This window comes from Engystomops pustulosus, chromosome 6 (assembly GCF_040894005.1).
Source record: "Engystomops pustulosus chromosome 6, aEngPut4.maternal, whole genome shotgun sequence".
Classification (NCBI taxonomy): domain Eukaryota; kingdom Metazoa; phylum Chordata; class Amphibia; order Anura; family Leptodactylidae; genus Engystomops; species Engystomops pustulosus.
This window is the reverse complement of record NC_092416.1, coordinates 34,388,128-34,401,358: the sequence shown is the minus strand read 5'-3', so window position 1 is coordinate 34,401,358 and position 13,231 is coordinate 34,388,128. Positions and strand designations below refer to the sequence as shown.

The window sequence follows — 13,231 nt, the reverse complement described above, 5'->3', positions numbered from 1 at the left end:
TATCTAGTGCATCTGCATGTCCTCCGCTATATGTATATATCTCCCGTATAGCAGTATATCTAGTGCATCTGCATGTCCTCCGCTATATGCATGTATCTCCCGTATAGCAGTATATCTAGTGCATCTGCATGTCCTCCGCTATATGTATGTATCTCCCGTATAGCAGTATATCTAGTGCATCTGCATGTCCTCCGCTATATGTATGTATCTCCCGTATAGCAGTATATATACTGCATCTGCATGTCCTCCGCTATATGTATGTATCTCCTCTATAGCAGTATATCTAGTGCATCTGCATGTCCTCCGCTATATGTATGTATCTCCAGTATAGCAGTATATCTAGTGCATCTGCATGTCCTCCGCTATATGTATGTATCTCCCGTATAGCAGTATATCTAGTGCATCTGCATGTCCTCCGCTATATGTATGTATCTCCTCTATAGCAGTATATCTAGTGCATCTGCATGTCCTCCGCTATATGTATGTATCTCCAGTATAGCAGTATATCTAGTGCATCTGCATGTCCTCCGCTATATGTATGTATCTCCCGTATAGCAGTATATATACTGCATCTGCATGTCCTCCGCTATATGTATGTATCTCCTCTATAGCAGTATATCTAGTGCATCTGCATGTCCTCCGCTATATGTATGTATCTCCCGTATAGCAGTATATCTAGTGCATCTGCATGTCCTCCGCTATATGTATGTATCTCCTCTATAGCAGTATATATAGTGCATCTGCATGTCCTCCGCTATATGTATGTATCTCCTCTATAGCAGTATATCTAGTGCATCTGCATGTCCTCCGCTATATGTATGTATCTCCCGTATAGCAGTATATATAGTGCATCTGCATGTCCTCCGCTATATGCATGTATCTCCCGTATAGCAGTATATCTAGTGCATCTGCATTGTCCTCCGCTATATGTATGTATCTCCCGTATAGCAGTATATATAGTGCATCTGCATGTCCTCCGCTATATGTATGTATCTCCCGTATAGCAGTATATCTAGTGCATCTGCATGTCCTCCGCTATATGTATGTATCTCCCGTATAGCAGTATATCTAGTGCATCTGCATTGTCCTCCGCTATATGTATGTATCTCCCGTATAGCAGTATATCTAGTGCATCTGCATGTCCTCCGCTATATGTATGTATCTCCCGTATAGCAGTATATCTAGTGCATCTGCATTGTCCTCCGCTATATGTATATATCTCCCGTATAGCAGTATATATAGTGCATCTGCATGTCCTCCGCTATATGTATGTATCTCCCGTATAGCAGTATATATAGTGCATCTGCATTGTCCTCCGCTATATGTATGCATCTCCCGTATAGCAGTATATCTAATGCATCTGCATGTCCTCCGCTATATGTATGTATCTCCTCTATAGCAGTATATCTAGTGCATCTGCATGTCCTCCGCTATATGTATGTATCTCCCGTATAGCAGTATATCTAGTGCATCTGCATGTCCTCCGCTATATGTATGTATCTCCCGTATAGCAGTATATCTAGTGCATCTGCATGTCCTCCGCTATATGTATGTATCTCCCGTATAGCAGTATATCTAGTGCATCTGCATGTCCTCCGCTATATGTATGTATCTCCCATATAGCAGTATATGTAGTGCATCTGCATGTCCTCCGCTATATGTATGTATCTCCCGTATAGCAGTATATCTAGTGCATCTGCATGTCCTCCGCTATATGTATGTATCTCCCGTATAGCAGTATATCTAGTGCATCTGCATGTCCTCCGCTATATGTATGTATCTCCCGTATAGCAGTATATATAGTGCATCTGCATGTCCTCCGCTATATGTATGTATCTCCCGTACAGCAGTATATATAGTGCATCTGCATTGTACTTACTCATTGGCAATCCCAGGTGTAGCCTGTATGGGAATGGCCGGTCTGGGATCCTCCACTTTGGATGCGGCAGCCATCCTTGTAATCAGGTCGTGCCATCTACAGAAGAAAGAACATGTAACTTCACATTTCATCGTCTTCTATCTCTAATCTGTAATCCAATAATTCTGAGATTCAGACACTTTGTGTTCCCGGATAGGATTACAAGAATATCACACGACCAGCCAGCAATTATCACAGCCCTTTGATGGTGATAAGATTTTATGTCGGCATTTTGTTTGATTCAGTCTCAAAGTGGATTTTAATTTTTTACGCTTTTAATATTTACTTCAAGAACCCAGATTATCGAAAAATCCAGCACCCACTTGGTATAATTAATAAAGTTTTCTAGCTCCTAAATCATCCCACAAGTAAAACCAGCATTTATAAGCTTCTTTGTTTCCAAGCCATCTCTTGCTTTCGAGAAAAAAAAGATGGAATTAGAATTTTTTCTAAACTAACGAGTCACTAGGAAAGATGAGAATATATATTTGAAAAGCTCATAAAAGTTCCTTAAAGGACATCTACCACCAGTATGAAAAACTGTACGCAAATGAGCCTGAGGGGCTCCAGGCTCCATTAACGCCTATGGAGCCGGGAGCCCCTGAGGCTCATTTGCGTACAGTTTTCCATACTGGTGGTAGATGCCCTTTAAACAATGTAGTTCTGACTTTTAAGGTGACTTGGCAAAAACAATGACTGCTCTGGGGTTATAACAGCTTATCTGGTCTGAGGGACATGGAAGCAGGACCTTTACACCGCCTTGCAATCATGTGACCGGGAGCTAGATTCATTCTAATGTTCCCTCTAAGTAGCTAAGGGAGATACAGGCCCTAAATAATGGGGAAATAATCAAGCTCGGACTCTCTGGAGGAGGAGAACATGTGACCCTGGGTTGGAGCATCATTGTAACGCAGTGTAAAGTCACTGCTTCCTAGCCCCGTAGACTATTTTATTATTAATTTAATTATTTTAACCCCAGAGTAACCAGAAATGGGGCAACAAATTAATAAACACTAGCCAGCAAAAAATATACCTGTGTTTTTCCCCAGATAACCCCTTTATCAAATATTTGATGCTACAACCCCCCAAGGCTTTATTGTAATGCAAAAAGCTTCCTACTTTGAGGACCGGTGTAGTGTTTACAATACCTAGCCACTTGTCCTAACACCACGGGGAAAAAAAATAAAAATTCAGTGTTTTGTCTTTATAAAATAACTACAGTTTGTGGAATAGGAGGACGTTAACCCCTCGCTGGCGCTTTCTTGTCCGGAGGTTGCGAAAATGTTGAGAATGTATTTTATGGCGGGTTCAAGGACTTTTCTCTTAAGAAGCCGGTAATCGAATTATTGATCCAGTGAAACCGCAAGGTCACATTTTCAGGATGAATGACATCCTCACAAAATCACAGCTCGGGAGAAACTTAAAAATGCAACTCTGCTATTACCACATAAAAAAAAAAACTACATAAAAGGTAACATACCATATGTACTCGAGTATAAGCCTAGTTTTTCAGCACAAAAAAATGTGCAGAAAACCCAAACTTGGCTTTTACTGGAGTAAAAAAAATATACCGTATATACTCGAGTATAAGCCGAGACCCCTAATTTTACCACAAAAAATGGGAAAACCTATTGACTCGAGTATAAGCCGAGGGTGTAGTATACAGCCAGCTAGCCCCCTGTAGTATACAGCCTGTCCCAAGTAGTATACAGCCTGCCCCCAAAAAGTATACAGCCTGCCCCCAAAAAGTATACAGCCTGCCCCCAAAAAGTATACAGCCTGCCCCCAAAAAGTATACAGCCTGCCCCCAAAAAGTATACAGCCTGCCCTCAGTATGCCTAGCGAATAATAAAAAAATAAACTTAACACTCACCCTCCGACGATACTCACCTTTGGTGCTAAGCGGCAGCTCCCGGTCCTCTGCGGCGGCTTCTCTCTTCTATCTTCACGTGCCGGCAGTCGCGTCCATGCGACTTGCCGGCGGACACACAGTGCGAAGCCGCCGCAGAGGATCGGGAGCCGGAGGGTGAGTATTATTTTTTTTTTAATTAACTTGTGTATTTTTTTTTTAATTAACTGGTGTATAAGCCGAGATTAGGTTTTTCAGCACATTTTTTGTGCTGAAAAACTCGGCTTATACACGAGTATATACGGTAGGTTTTACCAGGTTTTTGTGGTAAAATTAGGGGCCTCGGCTTATACTGGGGTCAGCTTATACTTGAGTATATACGGTAATTTGTATACAGGCAGTCCCCAGGTTACGTACAAGATCAGTTCTGTAGGTTTGTTCCCAAGTTGAATTTGTATGTAAGTCGGAACTGTATAGTTTATAATTGTAACTCCAGACAAATTATTTTTGGTCTCTGTGACAATTGGATATAAAAATGTTGGGTTGTCATAAGAACCAGGAATAACACTAAAGCTTCATTACAGACACCTGTGATAACTGTTACAGCTGATTATTGTTGCCTGGGGCTAAAGTACAATAAATTACCAATATCCAGAGGTCCGTTTGTAACTAGGGGTCGTCTGTAAGTTCGATGTCTTTAAGTAGGGGACCGCGCACATATATATATAATTTTTACTTTTATGGAGGTTGCAGTGTATCTTCAATTCTGGTAACAAATACTGTTTATATACATTGAATGTGTGATATTACTTAAAGGGGTTGTACAGAATTAGAAACATGTGACTTTTCTTATTCCAGAAACAGTGCTACACCTGTATACAGGTCGTCTGTGGTTCTGCAGCCAAATCAACTGAAGTAAATGTGATTAAAACGTAATACAGCACACAACTTGATGAGGCCCAATTTTAAGAGAAAAGGAACCATTATTCCTTAAAGTGGTTCCACAGCGTATCCACTATGAGTGATGTTACTACCTTAAAGCTTTGTTCCCCTTTGCTCTAATTTTAAGATGAATGATATGGTCTGTGGGACCAGGAAGCAGTGCCCGAGAGTCAGAGAATAATTATATCATGTGATTGGGGGCTGGATTCATACTGCTGCAATGAAGAGATCCTGTCCCCTCAGTCACACCAAGGTGTCCTGAACAGCCAAATGTCTGGCAGCTCCTGTGACTGAGGGGGCTGGATTTCTTGACTACAGCTAAAATGGATGCATACCCCGGTCACATGATATGGGGCTTAACTTGTATTTTTGGTGGCCAATTTCCATAAATTCCAGCCCAAAAGATCACATATTTAGCGAACAGATGTCTAGTGCTGATCACCACAATCCTCGACATAAAAGTTTCAAGTGACCTGCATTGACAAATCAATTATTTTGTTTGACTGTTATACTAGTCACCCTTACAGCAAGCAGTTTGTCAAATTTGTCCAACCCAAATGCACAAAAAAAATATAAAATAAATAAATAAATAAATAAAGGAAAGACAAAGCGAAATGAAACTTATCAAACATACACATTCTTCTCAGACACCGTGTTAGCGATCAGCTCATAAATCTGCGCTCCGTTGTCTGACATGGATATTACGAAGAGGGCCTTGTTGTCTGTTGAAGTATACGAGACGAAAAATACGATTAGAAGAAAAACATAACAAAAAAAAAAAAGCAAAACAAACTATAGTTAAAGGGGGTTTCGGAACAAAACTGAATGATGATATATCACAGAGATAAGTCATCACTGACGCTTGCTAGGTTCTTGCTGATCTAAACAAAGAAATTGGGTTCTCTTAGGGGTCGATCTCTATTCTTTTATTCTCTAAGGCTCTCTGCTCTCCCATCTTTCTTTATGTATACACTTATTACTCTAAGCAACCTGTACTTATCTCTCTATGACCCCTTCTATCTTGTAGCCTCCTCTATATTGCTTTTTTGCTTGTTTATGTCCATCTCTCATTAGTATATTCCTACTTATCTCTGTCTGAAGGCTCCAGGCTCCTCGGGGGCGGGGCTCACTACAGTCTTAAGTCTCACAACATTGGTAAAACGAAGCAGCAAATGATGCTTCCAGCTCTCAAATCTGATGTTAGCACTGCCCCCACGGATGGGGCCAATGTCACCCTTAGGTCTCCTGCCTATGAACGTGTGCAATTTGCAGGCCCTATATGGGAATGTACTCCCTTGTTTGGAGCCTCTTTTGACGTCAAAAGGTGAGTGCCACTCACAAAGCAAAGTAAATAACATGATGCACAGGTCGTAGGCCCAAGGCTACAGCTGTGCACATGAGCAAATCTAAAGTAATGGGGCTTTGGGTCAAACACACACAAAAAAAGTTGTTTTGCCCTAAAATGGGAAAATTAATTGAATTAATTAAATGTCCAGCCCTAATTATGCATATAATTATTATATATAACAGCCCAACCTTTAGTAAATTTTCCAGCACAGGAATGACCCTCACTACATGCAACGACTCCCCTACCTAGTAAGGCGAGCACAACCTACATAAGGAAATTGCTTCTTTTAGGTCATTGGGATCTCCAATAGTCTCCTAAAGATGACGAGATCAGTGGCCAAGCATGCCCATTAGTACCTCATTCACATGGGTCACTTGTTGACCCCCAATCTCGTGAAGCAAAGTCGTCAAGAATGAAACGATTGGACATCCTATCTAGTGTCATTAGTTAGAAAAACCCCTTGAAGTTCACTTTTGAAGTGTGTAATGTATGGTAAAAGACCAGGAGAAGCTCCTTCAACCCTCCCTGAGCAATATTTTTAGCCCACTTTTCAGCTAGATCTGAGTGTAAATGCATGAATATAACCCTTCAATGTATTATCAATGTATTACTACCCGCCATTGGACATATTCCAAGCAATGACTGACCTGTGGCTACTTGTCGGACCAGCACCGTGTTCAGCTTGATGACGGGACTGAAGATGTGTTTGCTGTCTGCCGAAGTGGCCAGGATCTTACTGTGGCATCTAAGGATCAATTTGTCATCCTGTCTCTGTAGCAATACCAGGATGTCCTCCAACAGCAGCGTGTACAGATCTGTAAACGAGATTTATGTGACTTTATGTCTTTGCGATGTTACCGCATAGCCCACAGGATGACCTTTAGCGCACCCCAGGAAACAAGATTAAACAACGTATATGGTCATTTCCCAACGCCAAAACAACAAAATGTTACCGATTCCAGGAAATCTTGACCGCTCCAGACCCGTCCGCAGATAATAAATAACAGTAATAACATTTAAAGACTCGAGTTCATAGACGGGCTAACCTTAAATAACAAGTCAAGTGAGGTGAAACGGGAAGATCTGTACCGCAACAACCTCCGACTATTAACAGCTCATTGTTATAGGCAATAACTGGACCACTGTGTATCGTCTACGACCTATCGACATAAACTGTATCGTCAAAGTGGCGGAAAGTTTTACAGAACTCATGAGTCAGTGAGGCCCATCTCACACTGCTGGTCACCAATATAAAAGAAAAGTTTACTTGTCGTCTCCATCCACAGGATAGAGGTAACATTCTGATTGTTAGTGGGTCTGACTGCTAGGACCCCATCGATCAACCCTACAGATCACGAGAATTCTGGAGAGGAAAGTCAAGCATCGGTCTTGAGAGCGTTGGAAAGAACAGTGATGGCCACCTTCAACATTCTAGACAGTAAATGGGAGAGAAGGATAGACCAAAGTGCTGTGCTCAAGCATCTCCGACACTTCCATAATATTGAAGGGAGTATCAGGATGCATGCTTGGCCAACCACCCCATCAATTGAGAGCAGGAACCCTCTGTTCTGCATGGGTCCACCCTCATGATCGATGGAGGTACCTGCTGTGGACCACCACTGATCAGATTATTATCCCCTAACCGGTGGCATAAAAATTAAACTTGGGGCACTGAAATTCAACATCTGTTAGTAGTGAAGTTGAGCATTGCTAAAATTTGGGCAATTTATGTGTATGGGGCTTGAATAGATTTGACCTAGCCAACATGTGACCTGTACATATTAACTATCCAATGACAAGTGCCATAAACATGGTCATTTTTATTATTTAGTAAAGCCATATATATTTTTTAAAAAAGCCTATGCTACGCCGATTTTAAAAATGCCTTATTCAGCATTCTAATTCATTTCAATACATTATAATAAGTTGTTTCACATTACCAGCCTCCCTACCAGCAGTGTGCGGTGAGTCCAGGGGGAGAAAAAGCTGCAGCCTGTGTTTCCTCAAGCATTCTTCCTCTTCTCCACACCACCCCTCACCCTCCACTGCCTGCTCAATGCATATTACAGGGAGGGGAGAAGGAGATGGATGAGTGTGGAGTAGAGGAGATTGAGACAAAGGTACACACAGGCCGCCCCTCCCCTGGGACTCTCCAAACGCTGCTGGCAGGGAGCCAGGTAATGTGAATGAAACTGAAATGATTCAGAATCAACATAGCACAGACTATTGGAATCAGTCACCAGCTAAAATTGAAATTCCTGGTGACAGGTTCTATTTAACGCAAAACATTACTAATCATAGACACATTAACTAAAAACTTACCAATAATCTTGTCTCTATTCACCTTCCAGGCCAGGGGCCCTTCATGAACCATCTTCCTCTTTGTTAAATCCAGATTCTGCAATACACAAATGATAGGCGTTTAATTGGATTGGAGAATTTCCACATTTGGAAAATGTACCTTATTCGGGAGCTATATCCATGTCTTTTTCATTCTAAATAGCAAAACACTGGAGCGTGTCGCCCTAGTTGCGCTAGCCGTGAAGCCATGAAAAATCCGGGTTACCCTTCATCACGGCTGTCTGAATGCTTGAAGTCATTATCTTGATAAATGACATTTCTCACGGTAAATAAATCGCCGCTTGCGTTCACCTGGTCACTTTAATGTCCGCAGCGCCCCTCCCACCAGTGCCAGCTCTTATCAGAGAGGTACAGATACCCATGCTATATTGCCTCGCAGATCAGTGAAGAGTATAATCCGCACATCCATTTATTTGATGTATTCTCTAGATGTAACGCATAAAGGGACTCACTCATTTTCTGGTCATATAGAAACTAAGCATATACGGTAGTCTTCAGAGTAATGTGTGGTGAGACATGAGCATGGATTTCTTGAAAAATCTGTGGCCCGAATGCAGGGAAAACCTTCATTCTATATAATATGCAAATTAGCAATTCAGCCACTATGGGTGTGGCTAATCGATGCAGTGCACCCTCAGAAAAAGTTTCATAGGAAAAGCAGGACACTGTTAAAGGGGTTGTCCGGAAGGTAAGTAGGACTTTATTTTTTTAAGCAGCGCCCTCCCGGCCTACCTTAGTTTTTTTTTTCAGAACTCGGACAACCCCTTTAATCAAGGTACACGGTGTAGTGGACATCATGGCCATGTCCAAAGTGCACTAAAATACTAATTTGCATATAGTGTCGGACTGGCCCACCAGAGTACCAGAGGATCCTCCGGTGGGCCCTGGCTCAACACAATACTGAAGCCCAGAGGTGCATCAGAAAACAACATAATTTGAAGGCAGTGGGCCTCCAGATTGATTTTCTCTGATGGGAGTAAGGAAACCCAGTCTGACACTGTTTGCACATGCATAAAGACCTGCATATAAATCAACAATTTCCCCAAGAAAAGATTGCTAATGATGCGAGGCCCCTCAACTATAGGGCCATAGGTTTATAATACTTGTCAATAATTTCCTGACAAGTTCCTTATAAGATGAAGTTCCTCCTCAGCTGAGATCTGAAATCTGGAGGTCAAATAATCACCTTAAACTTTGCGTTTTTGCCTCAGTTTGTAATATTTTACTAAAAGAGGCCACTATTAACCAATACTAGCAGATTTCGCTCCTCTGAAGAGAGGTTCTGTACAATGTCCATGGAGGTGGAACAAGTTCAGGTATCATCCACATGATGCCAGCAGATTTTGTCCAGAACATCATACCATCTTCGCTGGCTTGTCTTCGTCCCATACTGAAAACTGCTCCATCTTAGTTATGGTCTGTTTGTGGTAGGAAGAACTTTCACTGGTCTGTAGCCAAATTCAGAACTTCTGAAGAACTTCTTCAGACCGGATGGACTTATTCTTCATTCTCACATACATCAATAAGCCATAGTTGACCCCAACCACTGGTGCTCATTCTTTGGACCGCATGTTGTAGGAACTAACCCCTACATTTTGGGGAACACTCTATAGAAGCCTTCCATTTGGGAGATACCCTGACCTAGTCATCTATATATCACAATTAGGCTCCCAGATCCATACACTTGTCCATCCTAGGAACATTTTAAGCGGTTCATAGCTAAATTTCTCCTACACACTGTGATGCCCCAGTATATTTTGCCATCTTCATTATTAAGCTATTTGCACTCAAGTACTTTTCCTGTAGAATCAGGCCAGATGAACTATTTCTTGCACCTCAAATTCATCAACGAGGTGTAGATAACCCACTCAACGGAGGACCTTCCTTGGATAACTTGTGATAGGAACTACCCTGACCCAGTCATCTCTACATCACAATTTAACTCTGGTCTAAGTTGCTCCAACACATCAACCTTGAGACTTGACTTGCTCCTATCACATCCCACCCCATGGCATGCACCATTGTCAGCCGATCATCAATTCTCGGCGGTTTCTCCATTGCGTCGCTCGCTGGAAGTCATCTGAAGGTACATTCGTCAGAGATGCCATTGCTCAGCTAACACCGGACCTGAGCCTCTTCTCCCCACATGACAATTTATCTAACATATGAAGGCGTGCTGCATGAGGTATCGCTGAAATCTGCATTCATCTGCGCTCATATTTCTGAACAATAAACATCACCTTCATCTGTCATGTCTAATCACTTTCCTAATTTACATGCCAAAATAACTCATTATCATTTGGATTTGCAAAAAAAGCGCAACGTGTAACTAGGCCGGCACCGGAGTAATGTACCTGCAGAGTCATCTAGGACTGGGTAACACATCTCTACTGAAATGTTACCTTTGTGAAGCTTCCGAATTGCTCCGCTGGAAATGGCAAACACGGATGGGGAAATGTACTATTTCATTATCTGTCCTGTACTATACACCACGGCACCATTACACGCACATCATTAGGAATCGGGTGCCCCGCAATGAATATTAAGATTGCTAACGAACATTAATGAAGCAGATGTTTGCATATTTGTCTTAGAAAATGCAATTAATCATCTCTACATGCCTCCATAACTAACAGACTAGTTGAATATTGAAGCACACCATTCACTGTGCATGTAGCGTACGACGTAGGTAGTAATTACTAAGCAGTTATGCTTGGAGAAGGCGTCTTTTGAGGGCACCATATGGTGGGTGTGGGGGGGACCTCAGAGTCCTTACTACAGATCTATGGGCACGGCCGGTGGCATCTTACTAGACTGTTCATCAAGCTGCAGTCATGTAAAGAGGACCTTTCATCAAACGTCTTTCAATAGGTTTCACTTCACCGATTCTGGTGCGTCAGGAAATGTTTCTCTACCCCCAACTGTTTTCGAGCAATCACTTCTGTTAGTATCAGCATATAATATGCTAATTAGGATCTCAGTCAGGTGGGAAGTGCTAGAATGTCTGATCATGCCCAGGAACATCCAACTAAGTATATTACATGGCGGAACAGATGGATTGCTGTGGAGGAAAAGAAAAAATACCAACTGCGTTGGAATGACTGGAGTTGGAGTTTGGGAAACTTTGACAGGCTTGTAAAGTGGCTTCCTTGTCTGGGGAAGAAAACTAATTATTTTTATGTATGGGAACAATTTTTTTATGGTTGCTAAAGAAATACTATAAAGTTATGACGCAATGAAGCCACTAGAAGTTAATTTCATGGTGTCCCCGAACACAGAAACCAATAGAATGAAAGGAGTTGTATGTAAAGAGAACCTGTCGTTTAAATGAACCCACCCAAAATTACTCACCAAGTGAGAACTGCATATTACATTTTACTTGCACTGCCCTGACTCCCTGTTCCTGATTGGAAGGTCTTACTGCTAGGACATGCTGCTGTGTGGAACATTGAGAGAGAACTCAGTTACATCATTGGGCAATTAATATCATGTGACCAGGGATATGTCATCTAAGGCCCTGTTACATTTGCAACAAATACCCCATGTATGTATCTGGTCACATGAAATCACAGCAGGCTCCTTAGACTTCTACTCCTCCCCATCCTCCATGGAGGTTGCTGTGATTTCATGTGAACATATGCATAAAAGGACCTTAGATGACATCACCCAGGTCACATAACATGAAGTGCTGAATGCTGAGAAGAGGCACGGAAGAAAACTAGATAGGTAGAGATGTCCAATAAGGACACACCCCCCTCTGATGCCAGGTAATGTAACAAAGTTGATTTCATGGAAAAATTTTTTAGCTAATATAAGGGTGTCAGGTAATAGGGCTTTATGGGAACCTGTTATTTGCTGTATTTGTGTGAAAAGTGGTGACAGGTTCCCTTTAAGTTATCCCTTATGTACCCAAAAGGAGGTAACAAGCTGATCGATGAGGGCCCAATTCCCGGGATCCTCAGTGATCACGAGATCAGGACCCTGAGCAACTTGGAGAAGGGGAGTCCAGTTCTTACTAAAGACTAGATTGGCAGAACAAACATGCTCCAGCAATTACGGAGAATGAGACCTCCCTTCTCAGAACTGATTGGGGTCCCAGCAGTCAGACCCCCATCGATCAGCTTATTAGTTACATATTAAACATTGTGAGAATTCTTCACCAGTTCCATGAGGATTCCGCAACATTGGAAGACCATTGACAAAAAACGTCCATTACAAATACCCTATGTAAAATGGGTTTAGTTTTTGAAGTGGAAAATCTGCCTCAAAAACTATTCCTGAGGTTCCCAAATTAGCATCGGACACTATAAGATGTTTGTGGGGGAATCGCCACTTTCTACAGTATCAGACCAATACCGTGGCTCAGACAGGCCGACCGATTCCCTATAAAACCTGCATACTGAAGTGCAGAGCATCATAAATCTCATCAAAATATACTACAAGGTAATACCAATACACGCACTCACAGAGAGAGTGTTTAATGTGACTGCCTGCAGCGAATATTAAGAGGCCTCCATCACAGAAGCAGATGGCTGTGTACTTGACTTGGAAAAGGCAATTAATCTTCTCTGCCTTCATAGATTGGTAAAAAAAAAATAAAAAAAATAGGGCACAACGGGCGTTAATAATGATATTTCATTCCCAGAGGTATCAATGTATTACACAGGGGGATTAGGTTTAAACCTTACTTGTAATACTTACTTTCACAATAAAAATTCTATTTGATCTGTAGGAGTCAAGTGGGAGGTCCTTATCATGGAGTAACGGCTATTAATATCACCCACTGGACTCCTAAAAGGGTTTTCCACTTTTC

At 41.9% G+C, this 13,231-nt stretch overlaps 1 protein-coding gene across 4 annotated transcripts in view; it reads right to left on the bottom strand.

The window, feature by feature from the left end:
- Nucleotides 1–13,231, bottom strand: part of ARHGEF12 (Rho guanine nucleotide exchange factor 12) — a 97,125-nt gene that overhangs the window by 15,257 nt on the left and 68,637 nt on the right. For all 4 annotated transcript variants that reach the window (XM_072155626.1, XM_072155627.1, XM_072155628.1 and 1 more), the window contains 4 exons: nt 8,380–8,455; nt 6,705–6,872; nt 5,344–5,431; nt 1,880–1,975 (listed from right to left, as the gene is read on the bottom strand). In XM_072155626.1, the coding sequence (XP_072011727.1) occupies nt 1,880–1,975; nt 5,344–5,431; nt 6,705–6,872; nt 8,380–8,455 (428 nt within the window). The remainder of the gene's footprint in view (nt 1–1,879; nt 1,976–5,343; nt 5,432–6,704; nt 6,873–8,379; nt 8,456–13,231) is intronic.